This window comes from Pezoporus flaviventris, unplaced genomic scaffold (assembly GCF_033815535.1).
Source record: "Pezoporus flaviventris isolate CSIRO_AGI_PZ_B2104156 unplaced genomic scaffold, CSIRO_AGI_Pfla_v1 ptg000011l, whole genome shotgun sequence".
Taxonomy (NCBI): Eukaryota; Metazoa; Chordata; class Aves; order Psittaciformes; family Psittacidae; genus Pezoporus; species Pezoporus flaviventris.
In genome coordinates this window covers 1,003,243-1,028,229 of record NW_026892559.1, presented here as the reverse complement: position 1 = coordinate 1,028,229, position 24,987 = coordinate 1,003,243, and the positions used below count along the sequence as shown (strand labels likewise).

The window sequence follows — 24,987 nt, the reverse complement described above, 5'->3', positions numbered from 1 at the left end:
AGCAAATGATCACACTGGCACACCTAAGTTTTAAGCATGCAAATAGTTCCAGAGTCAATGGGACTACTGCAAAAAAATCGAATCCAGATTAAAACACCTTGCTAACACCTATCTGCAGATGTGTGAACTAACTGAACTTCTCTTTCACAGTAGAAGGAGATTTCAACAATACAGTCAGTGAGCCTAAACAGATTCAGCCCACCTTGAGAGGGATACCCAGTAGCAAGTGAACTGTATCCTTCTCTAGGCTCCACTGCCTACATCCCTTCTAACTTCAACAACTAGCGGCTTCAGATGAAACCTAAATTTAGATGTCCATCTGGAGCTGAATTCCACCCTTAATAAGCTTAAAGTTAATCACGTATTAAAGTATATTGCTAAACCAAGGTGTCAATCAATATGGTTTTAGTCAGCAAGAGTCCTGATGAATTGAGTGCAATGAGTTCATGAGTTCCTAAAGATACTCTTTAATGCAGGACTGAGCATACCATACTCTGAGGTCTGTATAAACAAAATGCAAGAAGCAATGCTCCTCAGCAAATACACATAAATACAAATCTAAAGTTAATCCACTGAGCTGAAGGGAGTTTCTCAACCATGGTTTGCAAGACCACAAAGAGTATTCATTTTTTTTTCAACAGGGAAGCAAAATCAAGCTTATAAGAAAGCCAGATTGCTGCAGAACTGCTTGGGCTCTTCAAAGATACCATAAATATTCAAGACATTACTACTTTTAACCTTATTAAGTGTATTTGCTTTAAATCTTCTCAACTTCTCATTTTCTTTAGTAACCAAATATTAATTCAGAAAGGTACAATGATACAGAAAATGCATTCTTATGCATCTTGTAAACCCTGCTGAAGACAGCACAGAGCCTACATCCAAAGAATGCTGCTGAAGAGATTCACACCATTACAGAGGAGTCACCCGACTCTTATGCATGCTGCTTCAGTCATAATCTCATAACATAAATAAAGATAAGCGAACGTTTTTGTAATGCTGATAAAAAAATAACTCAAGAACCATGGTTTGGGGAAGGACAAAAAAACCCCAAAGTAAACCAACAACAAAAACCCCACAAGCTTGATCATTAGCAACTATTAAGGATTAAAAAAAAATACCCTAAAGTGAGTGTTAACAGAAAAAAAGAAAAAAGAATTGCTAACTTTAAGTGGTAAATTCCTGTGTTCCAGTAGCCAGGGTTTACAAAGTCTTATTAATCTCCCATTATAAAATTCAGAACTTAAAATGAATGAGCAAACTCTTAAAACCACTGACTTATACATCTGAACCACTGCCCAAACAGTATATGCCAAATGCACAGTAACTTCAAGACATCTGATTTTTGTGGTATGAAAGAACTTTGTGATAAAATATAAAAAGGGAGCCTTTAAGGATGGGAAAAAAAAGCTTAGGAAGCCACAAGACTTATGCAGAAGCTCAGCAAGTAGACGTTTTCTATTCTATTGCCTTTTTTAATGTGGCAAATGATAACTTCCCTAGTTTGGTTCTACTATTTTGCCGCCTCTTCCTGTACTTCTTAGCAATTACAGTTGTGCCTACTTTTGCAGGGACTCATAAGAAGAAGGAAGAATGGACTGTAACTATTGATCTGTCAGTACAAGTACCAAAATTACTAAAGCAAACAAAATTAATGTGTGCATGCATGTCTGAAGCCCTTTGATCAACCAAAAATGCTAGGGCAATTTAAAGCCACAGCTACTTGGAAAACATATTAAGAGGCCAGTTGACAAGTAAATCAGTTATGTCTACGTATTTCAGTTTTCCATTTTGCAAATGAATTTAATTTTGTACTTTGTTAAAGGTTCCAGTCCACTTAGCCATTTGGAATGGTAACAGCACAGAGAACCAGTAATGCTTCAAATAATTCTTAATACAGGTTTTCCAGTACTGCCACAGGGTAAGAAAACATGCCAACACGAGTAAGAAAAGCTGCCAAAGCTCAGCATTAAGACTGCCAGGCACCTGAGACTCTGCAAATAATCATACTCACCTCCCTACAGTTAGATATTCTAGTATCACAGAACACCGGGTTACATAATCAGTGCACTGTTAACTCACCTCCCTTTCACAAAGAATAAGCAAGGTAAAGCACAGGCATACTGACAACGCTAGTGGCATGTGTCGAAGTCCCTTGTTTGCTGTGCTCAGGCATGGGAACCTCTACTACAGAGTACACAAAACTGCAAGTCAAACAAGTTACTAATATGGCATAAATGGAGATTTTTAAATTGCCTTAGAATTTGTGAAAATGGCACAGTAGCTGGATATCGTACGTAAGTGTCACTGTCATGTTAAATATATCTCAGCTTCTAGAAATTCAATTATCTGAACTTTCAACTGTTTTCACTAAAATATTTCTGAAGAAAGAAATATCACCTCTCTTCCCTACACAAGTATTTGTGTAGAATACCATCTCACTACAACATTAAGTTTTAAGAAAGTAAATTCAGAATTTATGCATAAATTATACTGCCTTTCTTCTACTAGTTGCAGCTGTACCAGCTTAAAATCATTTAGTTATTGCAAAATTCATGTAGGTAACATTATTTTATTTAGATTTTTTTTTTTTAGTTATAGCAAATAACATTGAATTTGTAAATAACTGACATGTAGAACAGGAAACTTCCAAAAATCAACTTCATAACCTATAAATTAGCTGTTTGTAAAAGTTCCTCTGAACCACCAGAGAGCACTACATACTTGCTGAAAATGATGAAATTAAAATAGGTATTACAAAGAACAAATATAAATCAATTTCTCCATTCTTGTCTAAAAAACCCACAAGATTTAGCTACATACAGTTCCAGACAGCACATCATGAGGGCAGCAGTTGAGGAGGTGGCTCTTGCACACTCTGTCATCATTGAATTTAATTCGCTGACGGGTTGTGTCACCTGCAATATAGAAATCAACATGTTCCAGGTTAGAAATCTGCGGGAGCCAGACACGTTCTGCAGATTACATGCAAAGCGTTAACACTGCCCTGTCACATATGGAAGGTCTATGGAAACTGAACTTAAAACACTGTATGCTTCTTTGCCAAATAACACCAAAACCACGAATGTGCATTTAAATGCTCTATAATTCTGTTTTAAAGTCCTCTCACACTTCCACTTCAAAAATGGAGCGTGAAAAGTGCTTGAAACCAGACAGACAGTATTAGCTTAAAAACACTTAGCTATAACGGCATTTGTTAAATGAGCCATATAACATTCAACTCAGATTCTGCATGAAATAGTGGTGTATATTTATGCAACAGTTAGCATATAAAAGAAACCTCATAAACACAAAATGATACACACTGAGTCTTCATCGAATCCCACCTGATACTCATTTTATGATTTTGCTCTTGGATGCAATGCACCCTCTTACTTCAGATGGGAGTAGCATAAAGAGCTGGCAGAAGAATTATTTTACATGCTTACAAACCTGAAAAAAACCATCAAACATATGAGCATAACCTATATGCAAAATTATTTTACATGTTTGCATATCTCCATATCATAAGCCTTTTTCTTTCTTTCCTTTCTTTTTTACATGGTGTTTTTGTTGGGCTGGGAACTTCTCAGCTGTATCTTCATAATGGCAGGTTGTAGCTCCTGCATCAGCAGAAGCATCAACCTGCCCACAGACTTGAGGTCCAAGTGCAAGTTTAAATAATCCCATCTTGGAGCAAGACCTGAAGTCTTCAGAACAAAATAACTAGCTGGTATTCTGGGGATGAGGGCAGGAATATGTTTTCCTTCAAGTCATAGCATAATTGTCACTATTTGAGATTTAAAAAAGGTTACTGCTATAGTCTCTTGCTGTTAAGACACAGGCATGATAGAACACCTTAATCTCTCCCAGGATGTATCTCTTTATTATTTTTAAAAACATAACTTGTTAAGATCTCTAATCACTGAAAACCTACTGGTGAATTACTGAAGCAAGAAGGGCTGCTGGGAAAAAAAAAAAAAAAAAAGACTGTGAGTTCAGATAGCAGCCTTTTCCATTTCATCAAGTATTTTAAAGACTGTAGATAGATTTTGCACTTAAAGTTGGGTTTTCTTTATGGCTTCATGACCTCAAACACTGAGAATTTTGAATCCATTAATTCAAGAAGCCAAATTCATTACTGAGGTAACTACAACAGAGGGAAATTAAAAAAAAACCCTATCTTATTAGTCAAGCCTTTCTTCTTATGTAATCAGATTTTTAAATATCAGTTCTATGCATAGGATGCTAATACATACCATTTTCAGATTGAACAAGTTTCATATTATTAAGCAAAGTAAAGTTTCCAAGGACACCACATACATAATTTGTCTGCGGGATACAACAGTTAAAACCTGTAATCCACACACTAAAGACAGCTTCAAAGCAGTTCAACAATAGGTTTTCTAGAGGGAAACCTTGTGGCTTAGTTATACTTAGTTATACCAAAATATTTAGACCAATCCCTTTATAATCATGCCTGCTACTGCAGTAAAGAGTTTTGCCTTTTGTCTCGTTGGTTTTTAGGAGGTGGATCCATATTTTTTTAAAACACATAACTGCGTTTGTTCCACATTCATTAACACATCTGAAAAGTTATTGATAACTCACGGCTCGGCGAATGCGGGGCCTTTCTGACACTCCCTTGCAGATTGATGTAGGCAGGCAAAGATACATTGAACCTTTATAAATAAAACAAGGGGCCAGATTGTTCAGTTTGTATAGAATAATAGACTCTGCCAGCAATTTTAACACAGCATCTAGAAATACATGTTGACTGTAAAGATTCTTCCATATAAAGACACATGAACAAAATGAAGAAAGTATTTGAAAGAATACAGCCAATGGCCTAACACCACTAAGCTCTCAGGAGCCAAGGAGTTACCAAGACCAGACAATTGCTGAAAGACTCATTGTTCTTGAGGTAAAGTTGGCAAGTAGTATTTTCCCAGATGTTACCTCAACACCTAGACTTAGCTTTTCCCACACCCCTACCACAACTAGGAACTGACACTACTGCTGCAATACAGTCTTTATAAATCTAAGTGGCTAACATGATAATCACAATTACTAAACTGAGAGAAGGCAACATGGAGGCAGGAAGTAGCAGCAAACCATCAATGCCAGCCTCAAGACCACATTCCACATTTACATTTGAAACATATATTTTTTCTGCACTATGCCTTTAGTGAGATTTTCATCTTTTCCTTCCTATGAAAAGCAGTTTCACACATTTGCATTTCTTTCTAATCTTTGCTGTCTCAGTAGAAAAGGTTTATTAAAAAGAAAAAGTGTCATATATTATGACTGAATTTTGTGTGCCTCTGGCAGCTCATTCCTGAGTCTGAAAATGCTTTTATTTCTTCATGAGTTTTGTGAGCTTCAATACCCCTGAACAGCACAAACCTGCTGGCAAAGACAGAAGATGCATTCTGCTACTGACCTGGGAATGAATCATCTTGAATAGATGACGACCTGGGGTATGCATGGGTTGCTGAAGAGGGAGGTCAGATGAAAATCTATGGATCACTATACAACTGACATTCAGCCTATAGCAAAAGAGGCTTTTGCAGATACCTTCTAGGAATTAAAACAATGTGAACAGAAGTGTTTTTAAGCCAAGGACTTCAGCTGTATGTCAGATAACCAAGACAGTACTTCTCTTTGTCAAACTGTACGTAGGTCAATGTACTCTTTGTATGGTCAAGTGAATGCTGAACAGTGTTAAAAAAATAAATAAATCATTATATATTACGTAAGAAGAAAATAATACATAGGTACCAAGTAGCTGCAGTCATCTAAATTTTAGAAGTATCCTGAAATGTTTAAAAAGGGGACACTATCACCCGTATTTCAGACCTTATTACAAGTCCTATTTTTACAGGTAAATAATTAAATTAGCTCAGAATAGCAACTATTTAACTCTGCCTCTGAAGAATAGCAGAGGATTCAACTACTTGGTCTTTAGGACTCAGGCTCATTAAATAAATCAAAATAATTTACCAGGGCATTACAGGAGTCAACATCTACTGCTGCAGCCATCCCTGTGTTTCCAACTACATTTTTCCCCATTTAAAAAAAAAAAAAAAATCATATAATTGATAAAATTTATGATACAGAAAAAATTAATTCAATTTTCTTCAAGAAACAGCAGCTTTAGTTTTACTTTATGTACCTGGCCCAAACCACATTTCTGTGAGAGACTGCTTTCCAGATGAATGGAAAACTTTGAAACAGAATTGAAACAATGCCAGAAAATAAGCCAAACATCAAGGAAATTTCTACACTTGCACATCTCATATACTTTGTAAGAATAAGGAAACTGCAAACTAGAAACACAAATATTAAAGAGATGATGGCAGTAACATAAACTTTCTAAAGGACATTTGTATTAAATATGTTGACTACAAAAGCAACATCAATATTCCAGATGAATGCAGACTGCTGATTAAGGAACACCCAAGAGGTTAAGATCACAATGTGCGCTTGTACTATCCAATTCACTTTGAACTCTGAAGTCTAACCTATTAACAGCTTCCACAATGTCATTCTTGTTCTGTATTATTTTAATCACAAATGAGAGGAACAAACACTTATGTATCAACAATGCCTAGCATTATAACATGCTTATAACAATGATTTACTTTATCCACCATCTCTTACTATTCTGATTTATTCTAATAATACACTACCAACAACAATACCAACGTGTTGGTGAAAGTTACCCTTTTTAATCCAACAATAACCTCTAATCGCAAACTAGTGGTACAATCCATACAAAGACAATGATGTGCATTTTCATGCTTCTGACCTCCTGCATTATGCTACATCAACCAAAACAGGGTAGCTTTCCACTCAGGTGTTTGAGGCATGAGTCCCAACACACTGGCAAGGGATTCTGAAAGCTTCACTCACAGAGAGCTACTTACTGGGTGGAACATCAGGTTAAAGACTGTATATCAAATTTCATCCGCAAAGCAAGCCCTGTATAGCAAGTATTTAGCATCATTATTTAACTGAGGTTTACATGGTCACAGAAGATCCTGCTCCTGCTACACACTGAACAGGCAAGCAGTTGCGATATTCTTGTCACTAACCCTGGACACATCTTCATCGTAACACCTTTAGAACAGTTTATTACTAAGCAAATTGCTTCTGGTTTACTCTATGACTAAATTAATACTTGTGAATTCAAAATATAATGAAACCATTTTTAGCTAATACTTTACAAGTGGAACCAACATGGGAAACTTTTTCTATGAGGTATGAAAGTGAAGAAGTCCATTTGCTTCTTCACAAATACCATTTCATATGGTGTCCCATATCCACAGAAGAAAAATTCCTCGAGTCCCTAATTTTTAAAGGATAAAGTTCCAGAACTTCATAATGAAGCCAGCAAATACACACAATTCACTAAACACGTCTGTTGCTCTTAAAGACTTCTGGTCACTCTTGATGGGCAAATGAATCTTTTAACGAAGTTCGTGTGCTGCTACTACTTTCAGACTTCTGAGTTGGTATCAATTCAACATTTTAGATAGGTTTTGCAAATATCTGCAAATATAAAAGATACTTTTTTCTGCTTTTCCTTTGCTCCTGACCCTTACTTTAAAGGGGAGCAATCAGAGAAGGCTCCTGGCTCCCTAACCTGGCTCTCAGCCTGAAGCTACCCAAACAGCTATCAGTCCTCCAGTAACTGACAACAAGATACTGAAACTTCAAAAGCACATACTACCTTCCACCTTTATAAAGTATAAAGCAAAGTGGAAAACAAAATCTATGTACCCTGATAATACCAACATCAACACACCAGCCATCCTTATGTACATACTGCCCATATGGAAATGATTAAAAAATGGGTTACAAGTCATAGATTGCACCTCTGTTACCATAAAAAGTATGTCACCAAATGCCAGATGACTAAGATAAGCACAGGGGTGCCACTTCAACTCCTCCCAAACAAACAGGACAGAAAAGTCACGCATTAGTAACCATTACTAAGGGTAACTGAAGTGGCCAGTGTAAAACAGAAAAAACTGATTAAGATGTGAATAGATGCAAAAAGGATATTTTAAGTTTCAATGCCAGAAGAAAGTGATCTAGAACGGAGTTAAAGACTCCAAGCACAGTGAGCAGTTCAGTCAAAAACCTAGCAGATGAAGCAGAAGAGTTGCTAATTGGCACTTCATATATATATAGGTTCTACACATCTAAAAATTTTTCTGATAATTATATAAAATAGAATTTGTTAGGATGCTTGGGAGAAAATTTTCATGACCACCTGTAAGCTTCAGAAGGATGCACAAATTTACCTGTCTCTTAAGAATAATTTAAGTAACTTGTTTTGTGTTTCTAGACTACAACCTAATTTTGATGTAGTGGCAATTACTAGAACCAAAAACCAAAACCACCACCACATTTCTTTGCAACAGTGAAGTCCAGCAGTCCAGAAATCCAGAAGGCCATTCAGATTTGCTCTGTGCCTGCACAACAGTCAGAAGTAATGATGCTACTTCACCCTCTGCTTCTAAACGATTCCTCACACCAACTCTAGCACTTTGCAAGGTGAGCAGGTAACTGACCTGGCAGAAAAAAAAACAGTTGAGCAATGTAAGCTGATTTAAGATAAAATGGGTTTTCTACAATCAGGCCTTTTAAGGAAAACTGGGCAATCTTTGCTCAATTCAGTTATATTCTGGAAGAAAAAAAAAAAGAAATAAAATCCCAGGGGTACTAATATAAATAGTTACCATTTCACTCCATTTGTAAATTAATCAATTTATTTAAAACAATTATCCCATTCATAAGGGTCACTTTTGTTTTCTAGACAACATGGACTGCAAAAAAAGGGTTTGCCTAAATATTATTTAAAAAAATGTTCAATCAATTTTACAGTTGAAAAATAGTACTAAAAACAGTCAACAGAAAAAAAAAAAAATCCACACTTTTCTATCAACTTATTTCTAATACTTCCGAGTGACAAGTTCCCACAGCTCTGGCCATCAAGAATAAATTCAGCTTGAACTAACCTTTTAACTATTGACATATGTAATAAAAAGTCCTTTAGTTTAACTGCCAGCAGTAAAAGAAATAATATAACAAACACATTCTTATGTAACTTCATAAGATTAGCACCTGGTCTTCAGCACTCTTTATTTCTCAGTATTTGGGAAACCCACGCTATGTATTTAGTAGTTTATATGTAAGCCTCTCTAGTTAAGTATGCCAGGTTCTCAGTACATCAGTAGGGAAGGACATACTTCAGAGAAGATTTTGTTTTAACCTGCAGTCATGACAATATTAAATTAGCCCAGCTTTTTACTAACATCAAAATCTAAGACACTTTAAAAACAAAACAAAAAAAACCCACAAACAACAAGAAACTTTTGGCATGGTCCACATCCAATCCTCCAATCCAGTTTTCCACTTCTTGTCAGAAACGTATGCAAGAGAAATTGAAGTTAGGTATATAAGGAATTTTAAAACACACTTGTTTTTAAATAATGTGCTTTTCCAGGTGTGTAAGAGAACCACACATGCCATTTACAGAATGATTTCATTGTATTAAGAATACAGTTGTTTCTAGATATCACAGATGAAGTATCACAGAAGTGGTATATGCTCCATCCTGGCAGTATTCAAGGCCAGGTTGGACAGAGCCTTGGGCAACATGGTCTCGTGTGAGGTGTCCCTGCCCATGGCAGAGGGTTGGAATTAGATTATTTTAAAGTCCTTTCCAACCCAAACCATTCTGTAATTCTGTGTAGCCTAACAACTACAACTCACTGGAAACTCCTGAAGAGCATCTGTCAAATCCCTTCTGTTTCACTTGCCTGTCAGGTGTCTGTCACATGAGCAAAGGCAAGCATGGAGCAGCACAGCACTGCCTGAACCTCACATCCTGGCAGGTACCAGGCAGCAGCTCATCACACATTGAGCGATGCTGTGTGAGGACAAGAGCATCATCCCACTGCCAAAATTCAGACAAGAGAGGAAGCGGGTTGCCAAAGCTCTCTGATCTCCCTGCCTGCAACAACAGGGGAAGGGCAAGGGGCAGGCCTGGAACAATATACCTAGTTCTAGACGGCCACATATTGGACAACTCTATTTGAAATGAGAAGGCTCCTTAGTAACACCGTTTATTTCTCAGAAATATTCTTACAGCCTACAGTGGGTATTTTCTGAATCAATTTGACCAATACATAACTGTGCTTTCTAGGTGTTCTCAGAGGTTAACAGCAAATCCATAAAAACATTTAATAGCTACATCCTCCAAGCTTCTCCATTCTGGCCCCAGGGACACCAGTTACAGTAAGTGTGCAAACTTCCACAAATTACAGCCTACAGCTCACCTCTTAAAACCACGTTTGAGCATCCAATTGTGGAACATTCTCCAAAGATCACGTTCCCTTTTTCTACAAATGATACTACAAGCTAAAAAGTAATATAGACTATGTATCAAGCCACTACCATTGGCTTTGAATTGAGTTCATTCTATACCCACTGAACAGATTAAATATTTGATCTGTCTCTTCTCGTGTAAGGAAGAATTTTAAACTTGCACTTTACTCTCTTCAACAAAACAGAACAACCAACCAACAAAAAGAAAAAAACAACCCCCAAAACTCACAACAGCCAAAACAAAAAAACCTGAATTGTAAAGCATAAAATTCTGTTAATCAAGAAATTAAAAAGCGCTTTGTTAATTCTGTACAACATAAGCCACAAACATCAACCAAAGGCAATGGGGACAAGTAGTGAAGTGAAGCCTACCCTCTACAAAGAAGTGAAAAAACTGCACGGTCTAATAAAAATCTGCAATTTGCATATTACTAGAAACACAGTATTTGTCAAAGGTGATAGGAACATAAAACCCCACACGATTCCAAACCTCTCAAGGTTAGCAATATTTCAATGACCTTGAGCCTGGCCTTGAATTTAGTAAGTAGCAGCTCTGCAGGAAAAGGATGACTTTCAATACCTGTGCATACTTTGGTTTAAATAATACTCCACAGAATTTAAACCAAAACCAAAACCTAGAATTGTGTTACACTGAGATCTTCAGTTCCCCACTTAATCCAATAATGGAAGCCTGTTTTGCAAACAGTCTTGCCTCCTTATCCTTCCCCATTCTGCCCATTTCATTTAAATGCTGCTTCTCTAACTAGTTAGATTTTAAACAGTTCAGCAGATGCGGTTTGGGAATTACAGGGCAAATGAGGTAGGGGAATACAATTCTCAATAAAATAACTGCTTTTTCACAAAGCTAAGGAAATACAGCCTGAAATGGCTTTTCTTGGTTTAGCTCTTAAGTCACTCAGCATTTTTAAGCAGCTATCACAGGTAAATCATGCCAATGAACAGAAAACACATTCATAAATGGAAAGTCACACAGCCCCCCCCTTAAGCTTTTAGTGTTGTCTTAGGTAGCTCCAAGACAGCAATGTAAGTGCCAGCACTGGGAAGACTTCAGTTTCATGTGTATGGTTACTCTGCCAAGCACTGGGACACACGCAGCCACAACAGGAAGCTGGGCAAGTCTAAAACACCCTAAATCAGGTCCTGCAGGATGACTACTCACTAACCAGCCTTGCTTGGGAAAGCAGTCTTGGAAGAACAATAGTCTTCCAATGAGATTATCATGCCCTTGTTTAAAAACAACTATAGGCACCCAGCAGAAGGCATTAATGATACATCAGGTAAGTGAAAACTAGATACGTTTATTTAAAATACTAGATTATACGGAAAAAAAAACCAACAAACTGTCAGATGACTACCCCAGTACCAACAGATGACTGGCACCATACAAGATACAGCCATACAATATGTAGCTCATACATTCTATTTGGTGCATGGGAAAACAGGTAACCATTAATTCAACACAAAGCCTCAACAAACATGCAACACATCTGCAAGAGCGAGTACAATGTGCAGAGCATTTGAATAATTTCCAAGTGCTGTCTATCCTCAGGTGCAGTATTCCCTTGTTTATACATAAAATACTACACAGCATAACAGGAACTGCTTTTTTTTTTAAGAGCCTCCAAGCTATTTGGATTTATGGGCGACTGCCAGTTCAAACTTTCATGTCAATCGCCACACACCCTGACAAAACTTCTGAGAAGCTTTACACAGTGATAATCTTCAGCTCACTATGTGACCCCAGCAATCGCAAACCTGACCGTACATGTAATATGTCCCTCTTCGGATTACTACCTCTAAACGTAAAGCTTTTAATTAGCTATTTGGGGCCCGTTTGTTTTTAAAAGACCTAGCTCACTTGGGTTAACTACACTCTTTCTTTCAGAAAGCAACAACCATACCCACCTGCTAACTGAAATGATGGTTTGGGTCAGACTTTACACAAAATTGCAACACCACCAAAAAAAAACATCCCCAAATCCTGCTCTACTGAAGCGGGTGTTGATTCGAAGAGGGGGGGTCTGGTTTGTTCCCTCATAACCTCAATATAGCAAACTGCTGTCTCCCTCAGCGGAAGCTGCGCGGGAAAGCTCAGCGCGCGCACCTTTAGCAACGCGCTTTCTCCGCGAGCCCTGGCCACCGAGGAGATCCGAGCTTAAACCGCATCCGAAACGGCAGCGGGGTCTCCCACTGCCTGCACAGCGGCTGGCGCTGGCAGCTCCGCGAAGGGAGGCGACGCCTGACGCCCCCAGACCCCGGAGGCGGCAGCGACGAAAACACCCACTCCGCGCTAACCTACGGCCTTCACCAGGCCCCGCCCCGCCGGGGAAGGCGGGCGGGGAGCGGGCCCCGGGCCTACCAATCACGGTGAACGGCCGGCCGGCCGAGCTGCCCGGTACCCCCGTGACCTCAGGGGCTTCGGCGCCTTCACCCCGTCTCCCTCTCCCCCGCCCCATCCCCGGCCGGGGGGTCACTTACCGTCCCGGGACGTGCCCATAAGCTGATCCAGCATGGCGCGCATCTGGGCCTGCGCCGACATCTTGAGCGCGCGGGGGGCCGGCCCGGCCCGGCCGAGTCACGCCGACAGCGGCCTACAAGGCCCGAGGCCCGGCGCGGCGCTCAGCCCTCCCACCCGCGTCACTGGCGGGCCCGGGCGGAGCCGCTCCCCCGGCACCGCGGGCGGGGGAAGGGGGGAAGCGACAGCTGCCTTTGCCTCTCGCTGCCGGTGGGAGACGAAGCGGGAAACCGATCCCGCGCGCCTCAGTGGTGCCGTCGCCTCCCCTCTCCCCTCCGTTCCTCCCTCTTCCCCTCACGCCTGCCACGCGCGCGCGGCAGCGGTAACGGAAACGCGCGCACGCGCCCTCGAGCCCAGCCCCCCCCCCCCCCCCAGCCGCTCCGCGACGTCAGCGCGGACGGGTCTTGGCGCCCGCTGATTGGCCACGGCCTACGGTGATCGGCTTGTGACGCAGGGCGCGGCGAGGCCCCTGATTGGGCCGCCGGGCTGGACTCTTGAGGCGGGTGGATTGGCAGGGCGGCCTTGGGTAACCACTGTGACGTTCCCGGGGTCAGCGGCGGTGGGGGGTTTCCTCCCGCTCCCGGGCAGCGAGAGCTGGGCACTGCCCAGCACCGGTAGGCTCGACCCGAGTTCTCATCCTCTGTGAGGGGAGACAGGACCGGACGTTTGCCGAGGGCCGGTTCTGACGTGCCAGAGCAGGTGGCTGGGCTCAAATTAACGCAAAGCTGGAGCGGGGACTGGCCGCGTAACGGGCGTCGCTCGCGGCCCAGTCCCGCTCGCTCATCCCCGCTTATCGATAGGACGCTCACCGGGTGACGGGAGCGAGTTTAGACCCGCGGCTGCTCGGACGGGTACGTACGCCGGAGCTAGCGCTGACGGAGCAGGCTGCCGAAGGACAATTCCCTTCTTCAGCTGACGCTCAGCTCCATTTTAACGGCTTCGTCCTTCTGTCAGTGCAGCGATGGTGGGACTGCTGAGAAAAGCTGCTGTAACACTCGGTTTTTAGAGAACCTGCCTCATCGCTGACGTTACTGATGGTTGCTGGAGCTAATTCGGCTTACAGAGCACCGAGATCCAGTCTCAAAATGACTATTTCTGTATTTTTTTATCTATCCCAACACCTGCGTTTGCAGCTCTCCCTTTCTTAACCATCGTGTTGCCATCTAGCGCCCACAAGCTCTCAATGACCGTCACAAGGATCAGTTGTCCACGGCCGCGACTAGAGTCGCCCTCAACTTTGACGATATATTTGAGAAAACAACATATAAAGCCATGAAAACTCCCGCCACACTTAATCTGGTTTTCACGAGGGCTTGCAGAGAAAATGAAACGCTCAGACAGGAATCTTCTGTAACACGTTCAGGAAAAGGTTTCCTACCCAGTGCTCCTCGGCTCTTCAGAGCATGGCCCGGCTCTGGGTTTTCCTTTAACATGTAAATTTACTTTTGTTAGTCATTACATTACTCTGGATTGAAGGGGATGTAACTGGAAGAGATACCAATACTGGTGAAAATTTTCATTATTTAGCACCTTAGCATGTTTGAAGAAAATTGAAAAAATTTATCTATTATTTGTAATCACGCTGTACAACCTTAGCTTTAGGTACTCCTTAAAGATCATCTATTTCTGGCCAAATTTCAGCTTTTCTTCCAGAGCTGGTTTCAATGAGCCAATTTATTTTACTTCCAGAACAGTACACCACAGCCTTTGGATGCAGCAAACCTTCAGTCCACCTGGAAAGTAAACTGCAGAATGAAACAGCGGTATTAAATAACTGGGAACAACAAATACTTTGCAGCCATTCTCAGGGTATAGTGACCCCTGATTTTCATCTGTCACTGCAAATCAGTTGGTACTTTCCCACCTAGGATATCAACACTTGTCAAAAGGACACCCGTCAGTTTTAACCAGTGAGACATGGCAAGAACTGCAAACCTGGTCTACAGAACCTTAAAGTTCATATCTCTGTACTTTATTTAAGTACCCTGAGTCTCCCCAGTTTTAAGTATCTGTTGTTCCTAATACTAATAGCTAATACTTTGGTATTAAACTATCTCTGAGTTTTAAATACAGAGTAAGGAAAATACATAGATTTAGATGAAGTCATCCTATTTGCAGTGCTTTTCTGCCAGAATAGCTTGTTTTCCTTGATAATAAAAAACAACAAAACAAGCACTTGCTTATAGCTCCTGCCCCACAATAAAGCAGCCTCACATTTTTAGGCATTATAAGTTGCCCAACATAATAAAGACGTGGGCCTGCTCAGGTGAGTCCAGATGATGGCTACAGAAATGGTCTGAGGCTGGGAGAGTTGTGGTTGTTCTGCTCAGAGAACTGAAGGCTCCAGGGAGACCTTACAGCAGCTTCCAGTACCTAAAATGGCCTACAAGAAATCTGGGGAGGGACTTCTTACAAGGGTAGGTAGGGACAGGACAAGGGGGAATTGCTTTAAACTGGCAGAGGGAGTTCTACACTAGACATTAGGAAGAGGTTCCTTACTGGTGAGACACTGGCACAGGCTGCTCAGAGAAGCTATGGCTGCCTCATCCATGGCAGTGTTCAAGGCCAGGCTGGATGGGGCTTTGAGCAACCTGGTCTAGTGGAAGGTGCTCCTGCCCATGGCAGGGGGTGGGAACTAAATGATCTTTAAGGTCCCTTCCAACCAAAACCATTCTGTGCTTCTACGTATTTTGCATATAATCCAACCCTTTTCTTAGAGGAAAGCAGCAACAATGCAAGCCAGTATTTGTTTTTAAAAGAAACTTGCTGTTCCAGATTGCAAGACAAGAAAATGGCAGTTTGGTGTATCTAGTGTCATTGGCAGTCATCAGCTCACTTTAGTGAGATTCAGTGTGTGAGAACAGCATAGGAAGCCTACAGTCTCAGAGCCAACCGCTCAGAGACACTGGGAAACCCGTAACACATGAAGTAGTATTTGGCTTTTTGAATTGTTGCCACTAGCTCACCACCATGGAAAAAATAATCTTCAAGATGAAAAAAGAGGTTTGTGCTGCTGCTGCATTCACCAGGATCCAGTGATGTTCCCAAGAAGGTACCTTCAGTCTTGGGAGAGTAGAAAATTCCCCATGTACAGAATGTGGCTGGCAGATCTACAGTAAATAGGCCAGTTCTCTTTAGCTACAGGTTTTGAGGGGGGAACCAACAACCCTTGCACCTCCTTAAGCAGTTTAGCAGCAAAGGCTGTTACCTTTTCTCACTACAAACAGTCCTTCTCTCATTCTCTGACAGCTGCCTCTCACATCACCCCACACCTGCAACCCAGAACTGACAGAAAGCACGAGCCAGAAAACCCCAGCCAGTTTCGATGACGATAGGACCTTTATTCGAGAATAAACAGGTAAGTCAGCAGAGTCACCTCAGCCTTTCCCTCCCGGCTGCTGAGGCAACCTGAAGCCCACCAGGCCGGCGACCTCCTCAGGCGAGCGCTCGCCCCGGCCGTGGTACTCCCGGTGGAGGGCCTCGTGCTCCCGGACGCTGCGGAGCAGGCAGAGGTAGGTGGCAGCCTGGAAGTGCAGCTCCTGCTGGGCCCGGCACAGCTTCTCGCTGGTCACCTGCAGAGAGCACCCATCAAGCCCCGGGGACTTCACACCCCGCCCCGACGCCACAAGCGGGGCCAATTCCGCCCCGCCTCATCTCCCCAGGAGAGAGAGGCAGGAGCGGGTGGGTGAGTGAGGGGAGCCGCACCCCGCGAGTACCCGGTTGGCGCGGAAGGCCGCGACGATATGCTGATAGGCGGGCGTGTCGCGATAGGGGCGGCCCGCCCTGCCGCTGGCGTGGCGGAGCTCGCGCAGGAGCCCGCGCAAAGTCCGCAGCGGCGAGCCCAGCCCCGCCATCTTGCGCACCTCTCCCCCCGACGGCCAATCGAGCGCCGCCGCCTCACTGCGGCGGCCAATAAGGAAAGCGGACGATTCCACGCTAGCGCCTTCGGCCAGGATGGGCTGTGGAGCGCCGAGTCGGGCGATCGCCTCCTCCAGCCCTCCGTGCTCCGCGGAGGTCAAGGGCCGAAGGTCGAGTATCGAGGAGAGGCCGCGCCGAGGCCCTTGCGCTCGCTTCTTCTCTCTCGCCCCGGGCCGTTGGTTTGGGGGCGGTGCCTTCGGGCCGCTTGCCGGTCCCGAACGGGGTCAGTGGGACCAGCGGAGGGGCCCGTCCCGCTGCGGGGGGGTGAGTTGGACCTGGCCTCCTCCCTCCCGCGCAGCCCACGTGTGCCTGAGGTCTCTCGGTACAGCTCGATAGAGCCCAAGGGGGGCGCTCGGTGATCCCAGAAGACGCAGACCATCGGCAATCCCGGGCCAACGCTCTAGACAGTGGAGGCGGCTGTAACGCTCCAGCGCTGCCGCGGGGCGCTGCTGTCTCCTGGGCACAGAAAAAAAAACAGTCCACCCCAGATGGGACTCGAACCCACAATCCCTGGCTTAGGAGGCCAATGCCTTATCCATTAGGCCACTGGGGCTGCCGCGAAAAACTCTCTTCTCTGCAGGCGCTTCTCCTCTATCCCCGCCCCTCTTGCCTTTTATGGAAAGGGTGGAACGCTTCTGACTGGGCGGTGCCTTCCCGCGCGCGGCGCTCGGGCCGGAAGCCGTGTGGCCCGCTGGGGGCACGGGGCGGGGTTACGCGTGGTTCATTGAGCCGCTGCGGTGGGCTGGGCTGCGGGGGTTCCCGGCACCAAGGGGAGCGATCCTTTTCTTACTGCTCGTCTGGTAGCTTTCAGCCGCTGCTGCCTCTTCGCAGCATCGCCCTTGCCTTTGTGGCTGCCCAGGCTGAAGAAAGCTGGCACCTACCCCCAAGGAAAACCAGCACTGAAAACCCCAACACAAAACCCCAAGGACAGCCGTCCAAGTGAAACCTTCTTACGTCACTTCTGTTAGGATAAATCACAGAGACAGGGCTAATATGTACATTCCTCTTTATTTAATACAGCACAGACACATGACATTTAAAAAAGGAAAATAAAAAGTACACTCATGAAAAAAGCCTGTCGCAGTCAGGGACAGGGCACAGCAACGCCAATTGGGTAAGGCTCCTCCTGCAGAACAGGCGACTGCCGGCAAGGTTGGATCCCAGAGCTAAGTCTGCTGCCGAAAAATAAAAATACTAATAAATCTTTGCACTCCCTTCAGGAAAGCACAAAATACACGGGCAAGTCCCTTCTTGCATCGCAGATAGAAACCCTATTTCTCTGTCTGGACCAAAGCACTGGTAAAATGAGAAATGCTCTCCAGCTATTTTTGCAGAGGTCCTATAGTCCTGACCTCCGAAAACACCAGACTTCTCAGGGATAGCGGACCCGAGATCTGGAAGGAGTGAAAACATGTAGTCACACAGAAGAGAGTTAAAATTAGTCTCTCTGATAGGGTTCCACTAGCCATGACTGGGAACGTGCAGGGAAACAAACCATCTTCCCAAGTAACGAAAAGACTTAACAGCCATTAAACTGACCAGAACAATATACATATTTGGAACTGATGCGGGCTTTCTGTGGCAGCAGCTTCTTCCTTTTCCTGCTTCAGTTCAGGATGGAAATTAAGCAGGCACCAGTTCCTCTGGCAAAGAGCCTTACACATACTTTTAAAAAATCAAAATACAAAAAAGGGAGACAGGTGTATTTACAAAATCCATGGCTGGTACAGTACATCATTTTTAAGACACACTAAATGCTACAATCTTTCAGGTCCTGAGATTATTACAAAAAAAAAAACCAACAAAAAACCAAACCAAACCAAAACCAAACAACAAACAACCCAACAACTCAAAACTTGCGTCCAGGTCCAGTTTTATGAGGAGAGAGGAAAGAAATCACACATTTTAAACACAGCATCCTGTGAAGTTACTGGAACACACCTCCCTAAAAATCCAAATGAAGTGGATTTCAACCCAAATGTAGCTGCATTTGGTTGTTCAGGCTTGTCACAAGAGGGGAGCATTTCACAGGAGAGTTGCCCTGGAGAGCTCATCAGGTAAGCAGCACACGGCTGTTCGGATTCTTTAAGCCCCATGATCCAAAATATGTGAACACTAAGAGGAGGAAGATGACCTTGTACAAATCTATGCTGGACTGAATAAAGCATCACAGGAATCACCAACTCAAACAGGTTTGCCATCTCGTAGTAACTGTGCATTCCTTTGCTTGAAGCTGAGGAATGCAAAGAATTCTAGCTGTGATTTTAACATTAGTTTAGAACAGAACACTCGGCCAGCTACGCTCCCCAGTGAGAGACAGGACAACACTTTGTCCATCTGTTTCCCAGCCTTTCATTGTATTGGGGACCACAGCAAGTCAGGTAGTTAAGCTAGCAGTGACCAAACTTGCTAAAACATATACATATATATACACACACTAAAATGACACCAAACAAAGGATACTGAGGCCAAACCTCTGTCGAGGAGATGATCCCCACTACCATTAGTTGTGTAGGCAGGTATTTGGACGCACTGTTCTTCACAGGGCCTCGATCAGGCAGAACTGGAGGGACTTGCACCCACACCTGGTTGGTCTTTTTTTTTTTCCCCCAATGAAATATTCTGAACATAGTGCTTTTGTATCATCAGAAGTTATCATCACAGATGCCCTTTTATTATAAGCACCTGACTTCAAGCTAGAGAACGCCAACATTTTAAGGATTACTCATGAAATGCTTCTAACTCTCAGTAAAAGAAGACTACAAGAGACAAATCACGTAACAAGGGTACTAGTTTAACTGCTAAAATATAATGCTGCTCAGTAGACTTTTCAGGGCAAAAAGTAGTAATTTTGAATTTTTTTTTATTTTTTTTTTAACAGTAGTCCAAAAATAAAATTTCTCCATCTATTTCCAGTATGGATCTTGAGAACTATGCAAGAACATGGAACTAATTGCTACATGATGGTATCACCGGCAATAAAACACACACTACAGTTCTCACCTCTGAGCTAAATTGTTATTTGTAACTACATACAAGACTAAAAGATCAGTGAGAAATACCAGGGGATCACGATTTAATTTTTATTTAAAGATCCAGCTACTGTGTAGCCAGTAACTCCCCTTATTTAGAAGCAACTTCATTTAAGTGAGAAATTAATTTAATTCACTTCTGATACTGGAAGGAAACCTGGGATGTCTCATTAGTTTCTCCCCAAATCCAATTTGTACGTTTAACAGTGCTGTAGCTTCTTACACCAATTTTGAGAGCTGAATATCCTAAAAAACTCTCAGAATAAAAACCTGTCACAAGAGGTGATTTTAGCTTCCCTCTTAAAGCAACTTCATGACACATGACACTAGGTGTTGCACCAGTGAAAGGGTTTCTTTTTGAAAATACAAGTTTCTTTCTTCATGTTAGCAAAAAAAGTTCTGCAGTATAGACATTAAAAAAAATACTCAATTTTCTTTGGGTAGAACTTCAACATGTGTTAAGAGGGGTAACTGGGGGAAGGAATGCATGTAACACTGAAACACATAAATACTTATCTGCATAGTTGATATTAGTGACTACTAATCAAACTAAGGCCTTATCTGGAAAAAGCTGAGAACACAAGAAAGTTTCCTCCCCCACTTCTCTGGTGAAATCTGGTAAGTCTCAAGCTCTGTCTGCCTCAGCAGCTACTCATTTTGGCCTGTGATGATGGTATCTCTTGACTGGTTTTGGTTGATTCTCTATCTGTTCTTCTCTTGGTACTAGACAGTAATAAATGTAACTATCTATTGATAAAATACATCTGCACACACTGCTGGGCAAAAAGAAAAAAAACACGACCAAACCAAAACCCCTCAGTATTGTGCATGACAGGAGTCAACATGTACACCACTTGCTTTGGGTTACTTCACCATAAAGGAAAAACTTAATGGTTGTTACCTAAGCAGGAGATGACAGCAAGGGAAGAGACTGAAATCCTCTTTTAGATACAAAACATGGGTTTGTTTTTTCTAGAGTTGCTCTGTAGAATTATAGCTGTCAAAATGGCTACAAAATACAGACCTATATCCTTGACTACTGACAAGATCAGCAGAGTTTTATGTGTGAGGAGTGTGCAAAAACAGCTGTAGGGAATCTGTACTTCCCCAGTTTTGGGCCAGTTGCAGGCCATGCTGATCTCTCAGCATAACTCATAGCAGCAGCAGGGCTTTCTATGGCCCCAAAAGGCTATTACAGCAGCAAGGGATCACCGGGTCATAGAAAAAGGATGATGAAGCCACACCAGAAGTTTCCACAAACAAAGCATTCCCCTATGCAACAGTTATCTTTCCAGTGGCCCAGTAAAGCGTACTTCTGGCTGCTTATTTTGGCAGTGATTTCTTAAGCAGTAGACAGACACAGATTTTTCACAGCAGCTGCGTTTGTTAAAAAGGACTGTAACAGTCAAGCATCACCAGCTGTAGATTCCCCTTCTCACAGATCAGCCTAGGATAAAGAGCACACGTGCCCAAAGCAAATTAAACAGCAACACAAGAGCCATGTTAGCTCAGTTTACTGCCACCGGTGGATGTGGCAAACTCCACTGATGCACTGAGGCACATTAAGCACTATCACTGCAACTAGCTGACCTACCAGCAACAGTCCTATCTTTGACTGGTACCATTAGATTGATAGAAGTAACCTGCCTATGGCCTAGTTTACATAAACAGGCTCACTCAAACACGTGAAGACAAGCTAAGGACTGAAACAGCAGATAGGCTACTCTCTGCCACAGGATATTCAGTATCTAATTTTCTGCTCTCTAGGTAGATTCTCCACTTACAAAGGACTCTTTGTTCCATTCCCATTCTGGAAAGCAAATGCTTCCTTTTCATATTGCAACTCAAAATTAGATCTTACCAGGAAAACACATCACAGAACTAGCTCAGTCTAGTGATGTGTACATATGTTACCTTAATTTTAGCACTTGGTCAACAAGTGAACTGATAATTTCAGGTACACATTTATAATAATCATAAATTAAGATAGATTATTGGCACAGAATTGTTAATAAATCACTAGATGATCTATTGCAGATTTGCTAATTTTGTCAGAGAACAAGGAAACAAGCACAGACACTATTACAAGGGTTCACTTGCAACTAACAACACAGGAACTTAACTGTTCATTATATTAAAAGAACAAACCATTGATGAAATCTCAACAAACAGAAAGTACAACATGAAACATACTTCATGGTGAATGTTTTAGGCAGCGTGAGCAGCATAGCCAGGTCTAACTTCAATTAGCAGCTGGACTCTTACAGGTTTTATCAAATTCCTTCTTACATACGATGCACAGTAGAAAGCAACAACTTTGGTAAATGTGTGAATCCTTGCAGTAACTCATGTCAAACAGATGCAACACATAAGATTCCTTGCGATTCATCTCAACTCAACTTGTTGCAAGCTGCTATTTTAACCTTCTTTCTTTCCCCCCTCCTTGGGCTTACTAGCCACACATTGCCGCCTCAGCAATTGTATTTAATAACATTGCCAGACAGGGCCCATAATATTTTACTTGCGACCTAATTAAGATCCAAATTTAAAACCTTCAGAAAACAATGCAAGAAGTTTCATTCCCATTAGCCACTTTTCTCTCATGCACATATATGCACTCAGCACACACTCTTTTATTGTACTGCCATCTTTGCACAAACATTCACCTTTCAAGTGTTTAATAAAGCCAGCAGGATGCAGAAAGATAAAGAGGTTTCTCAGGAATATTGCTGTATATGTGTGTGTGTGTGCATATGTGTGAGCGTGAGAGAGAAAGAATGCACAAGCACAAAGAACCAACGCCATGGTACAGCAGCTATGAAGTGACACACATTACACACTTTGTTTTCTTTACAAAAGGGAAAAATAGTTTAACAGCATAAAGCCATTTTGGCAAGCTTAAGATTTTCCTCCAAAATGCCCTCCAGCACTTCAGGATCTCTGAGAACAGTTTAAAGAGGGTAGGGAAATAAAATTAAAAAATAAAAAAAATAAAAAAAAAAAGGCACTTAAACAAAGGACAAAGGCCTGAATCAAGTAAGTCATGGAGGGTAACAGCCATTACACCAGAGCTAGGACCAATCAAAATCTACCAACCTTTTTAATGTCTATAAAATTAAAATTGCATAAAGTGTTAATAACTCATTTACCTACTGCTTTCACCTTCCGGTTCATTTTATAGTAAAAAAATAAAAAATTACAAGCCCAAACAAAAAACAAGTGTCCCTTTAATGATCCCCCCTCCCTGATTGAGCAAAAGATGAAAGTGTGGGAGGAAGCCTTCCACAGCTTGGCTATGGATTTTCCCTGCAACGCCATCTTCAAACATATCCAAAACACAAGCAGAAGAGGGACCACTGCGCCTTCACCAAGTCACTCCAAAAAAAAAAAAAAAAACAAAAAACCCAACAAAAACCAAAACCAAACCCCAAACCAAAACCAACCCAAACACCCCAACACTTCTAATCCATCTGTGGGCAAAAACTAATCAAAACAAAAACCTGTAAACTAGATTAAAATTTGCTAATAAATACACCCAAAAGTTCATTTTACGAATGTAGCAGCAAATGTGATAAAGTTAGTTGGAGTCCAAGATGACTCCCAGAGGGTTAATGGTTCACACAACTGATGACAGCTTGGGAGAGTTGCAGGATTTCTCTGTTTTCATGTCCTCAGGGGTCTTGCACCAAGTGGAGAAGGAGTGTGGAGGAAGGGTCAGGTGATGGGACTGCAGGAAGGAAACAGGCTCTTGGCACCTGTCCAACCCCCAAATCTGTGCATCAGACAACTTTGATCGGATTCAAACAAGAAGCAGAACCCAGGTAATTAGAAGTTACTTCTGATTAGCAGAAAACAGATGTGAAACCCACAGCATCCACACTTGTGACTTAACTGATCAATATTAGTCATGTTTCTCGTATCAACAGAGAAGGCCAGACAAAATGATTTAGGCTATTTGCATCTTGGAGTGGGAGAACATTGCAGTTACAGTCCAAGATACTAGGAAGCTTTGCAGCTTGTTTTTCATCTAGCCTGCCTTCTTTCTCTGCAAGTGTCTTGAAAGGATTTAAAATAGCTACTATGACTTTTGGGACTTTGGATCATGTAGCAGAGAGTATTACCCAGACGGTTTTAACATCTAAAACCTGTGTTTGAAATTATTGCTTGCATTTGTTTGGAGCTTTCAGTGAGCTTCGTGTGTTAGCTCATATACAGTCCCCAAACCAAGTTCAGCCTTGCTGCCTGGAAAAGACAGCTCTACGTGGCTTTCTTATTGCTTGTGAATACTGAGGGTTATTTAGTATGTACAACTACAGTTTATTTATTAACAAAGGCCCTTAAAAAGTAGTAAAAACTTTGGGGAAAATGTCTTTAGAAGAGCTGCTGTGCAGAAAATAGTGAAACATTAACCCAATTTTGCATTTGGACGTTGCAGAGATCTTTCACTTCCCCACCCTGTTTATGCTACCCACAAAGGTCTCTAGGAGCCACTCTATTATTTCCTTTAACTTGGCCTTGCTAGGTCTAACCAGGGAAAACAGCGAACAGGGGATGTAGACCCTTTCAGAGCTATGCTGCCGATTCCAAAGCAGCTCAGGAGCGTAATGACTGAACACACCCCCTGGGGGGCTGTTTGAACTAGCTTCACAAAGAACATGTGGTCATCTTTAGTCTCATCATCCTACTGCTTATTTCCACGGTAAGCATTAGTTTACTTGTTCCCCAAGACTGAGAAGCTCAGTAGGCTGCACAGACAGGACTACTCTTACTCTTCTTAAAATTTAGAGAGGAAATTCCCTAACTGAAGATGAGGCATACTTCCAGGAAGGGAGGGATGCTGAAAGGAAATCTGTGCTGTATAAAGGGCTCCAAGTCTCCTGGTCTAAAATTTCTTAAAATATGAAGACAAAAGACAGCAATTTGAATGAGATGCCTTGATGAAGAAAACATAGAAGAGGTAGAACTCTCTTAGGACAGGGTCTTTAAATACATTGCTGTCTGATGCTCATTGCTGCAACTCCCTCAGCTACATACATTGTTAAGAAGTATGCAGTTTGACACAGTTCTGAAAATCAGCATTTTGCCAGAACTGTTAGGTCT

The 24,987-nt window shown here is 42.4% G+C and overlaps 2 protein-coding genes, 1 long non-coding RNA gene and 1 other non-coding gene across 5 annotated transcripts in view; all 4 read right to left on the bottom strand.

The window, feature by feature from the left end:
* LUC7L2 (LUC7 like 2, pre-mRNA splicing factor) overlaps positions 1 to 13,279 on the bottom strand; it is a 36,894-nt gene extending 23,615 nt beyond the window's left edge. The window contains exons 1-2 of one of the 2 annotated variants that reach the window (XM_061450661.1): positions 12,901 to 13,279; positions 2,824 to 2,918 (exon numbers count right to left, since the gene is read on the bottom strand). In XM_061450661.1, the coding sequence (XP_061306645.1) occupies positions 2,824 to 2,918; positions 12,901 to 12,961 (156 nt within the window). In that variant the 5' untranslated portion in view covers positions 12,962 to 13,279. Of the gene's footprint in view, positions 1 to 2,823; positions 2,919 to 4,611; positions 4,634 to 12,900 lie in introns of those variants that run through there. The other variant, XM_061450662.1, reaches the window with a different exon arrangement.
* A 1,159-nt stretch (positions 13,280 to 14,438) lies between these two features.
* LOC133267935 (uncharacterized) lies at positions 14,439 to 16,099 on the bottom strand. Its single transcript, XR_009742920.1, has 2 exons — positions 15,964 to 16,099; positions 14,439 to 14,682 (listed from the first exon to the last, which is right to left on the bottom strand). It is a non-coding gene; the product is annotated as an uncharacterized LOC133267935 (long non-coding RNA).
* A 158-nt stretch (positions 16,100 to 16,257) lies between these two features.
* FMC1 (formation of mitochondrial complex V assembly factor 1 homolog) lies at positions 16,258 to 16,877 on the bottom strand. Its single transcript, XM_061450663.1, has 2 exons — positions 16,654 to 16,877; positions 16,258 to 16,509 (listed from the first exon to the last, which is right to left on the bottom strand). Exons 1-2 carry the CDS (start codon positions 16,789 to 16,791, stop codon positions 16,315 to 16,317), a joined length of 333 nt encoding a protein of 110 aa, XP_061306647.1. The 5' UTR covers positions 16,792 to 16,877; the 3' UTR covers positions 16,258 to 16,314.
* A 458-nt stretch (positions 16,878 to 17,335) lies between these two features.
* Positions 17,336 to 17,408, bottom strand: TRNAR-CCU (transfer RNA arginine (anticodon CCU)). Its single transcript has one exon. It is a non-coding gene; the product is annotated as a tRNA-Arg (tRNA).
* Between the last annotated feature and the right edge of the window lie 7,579 nt (positions 17,409 to 24,987).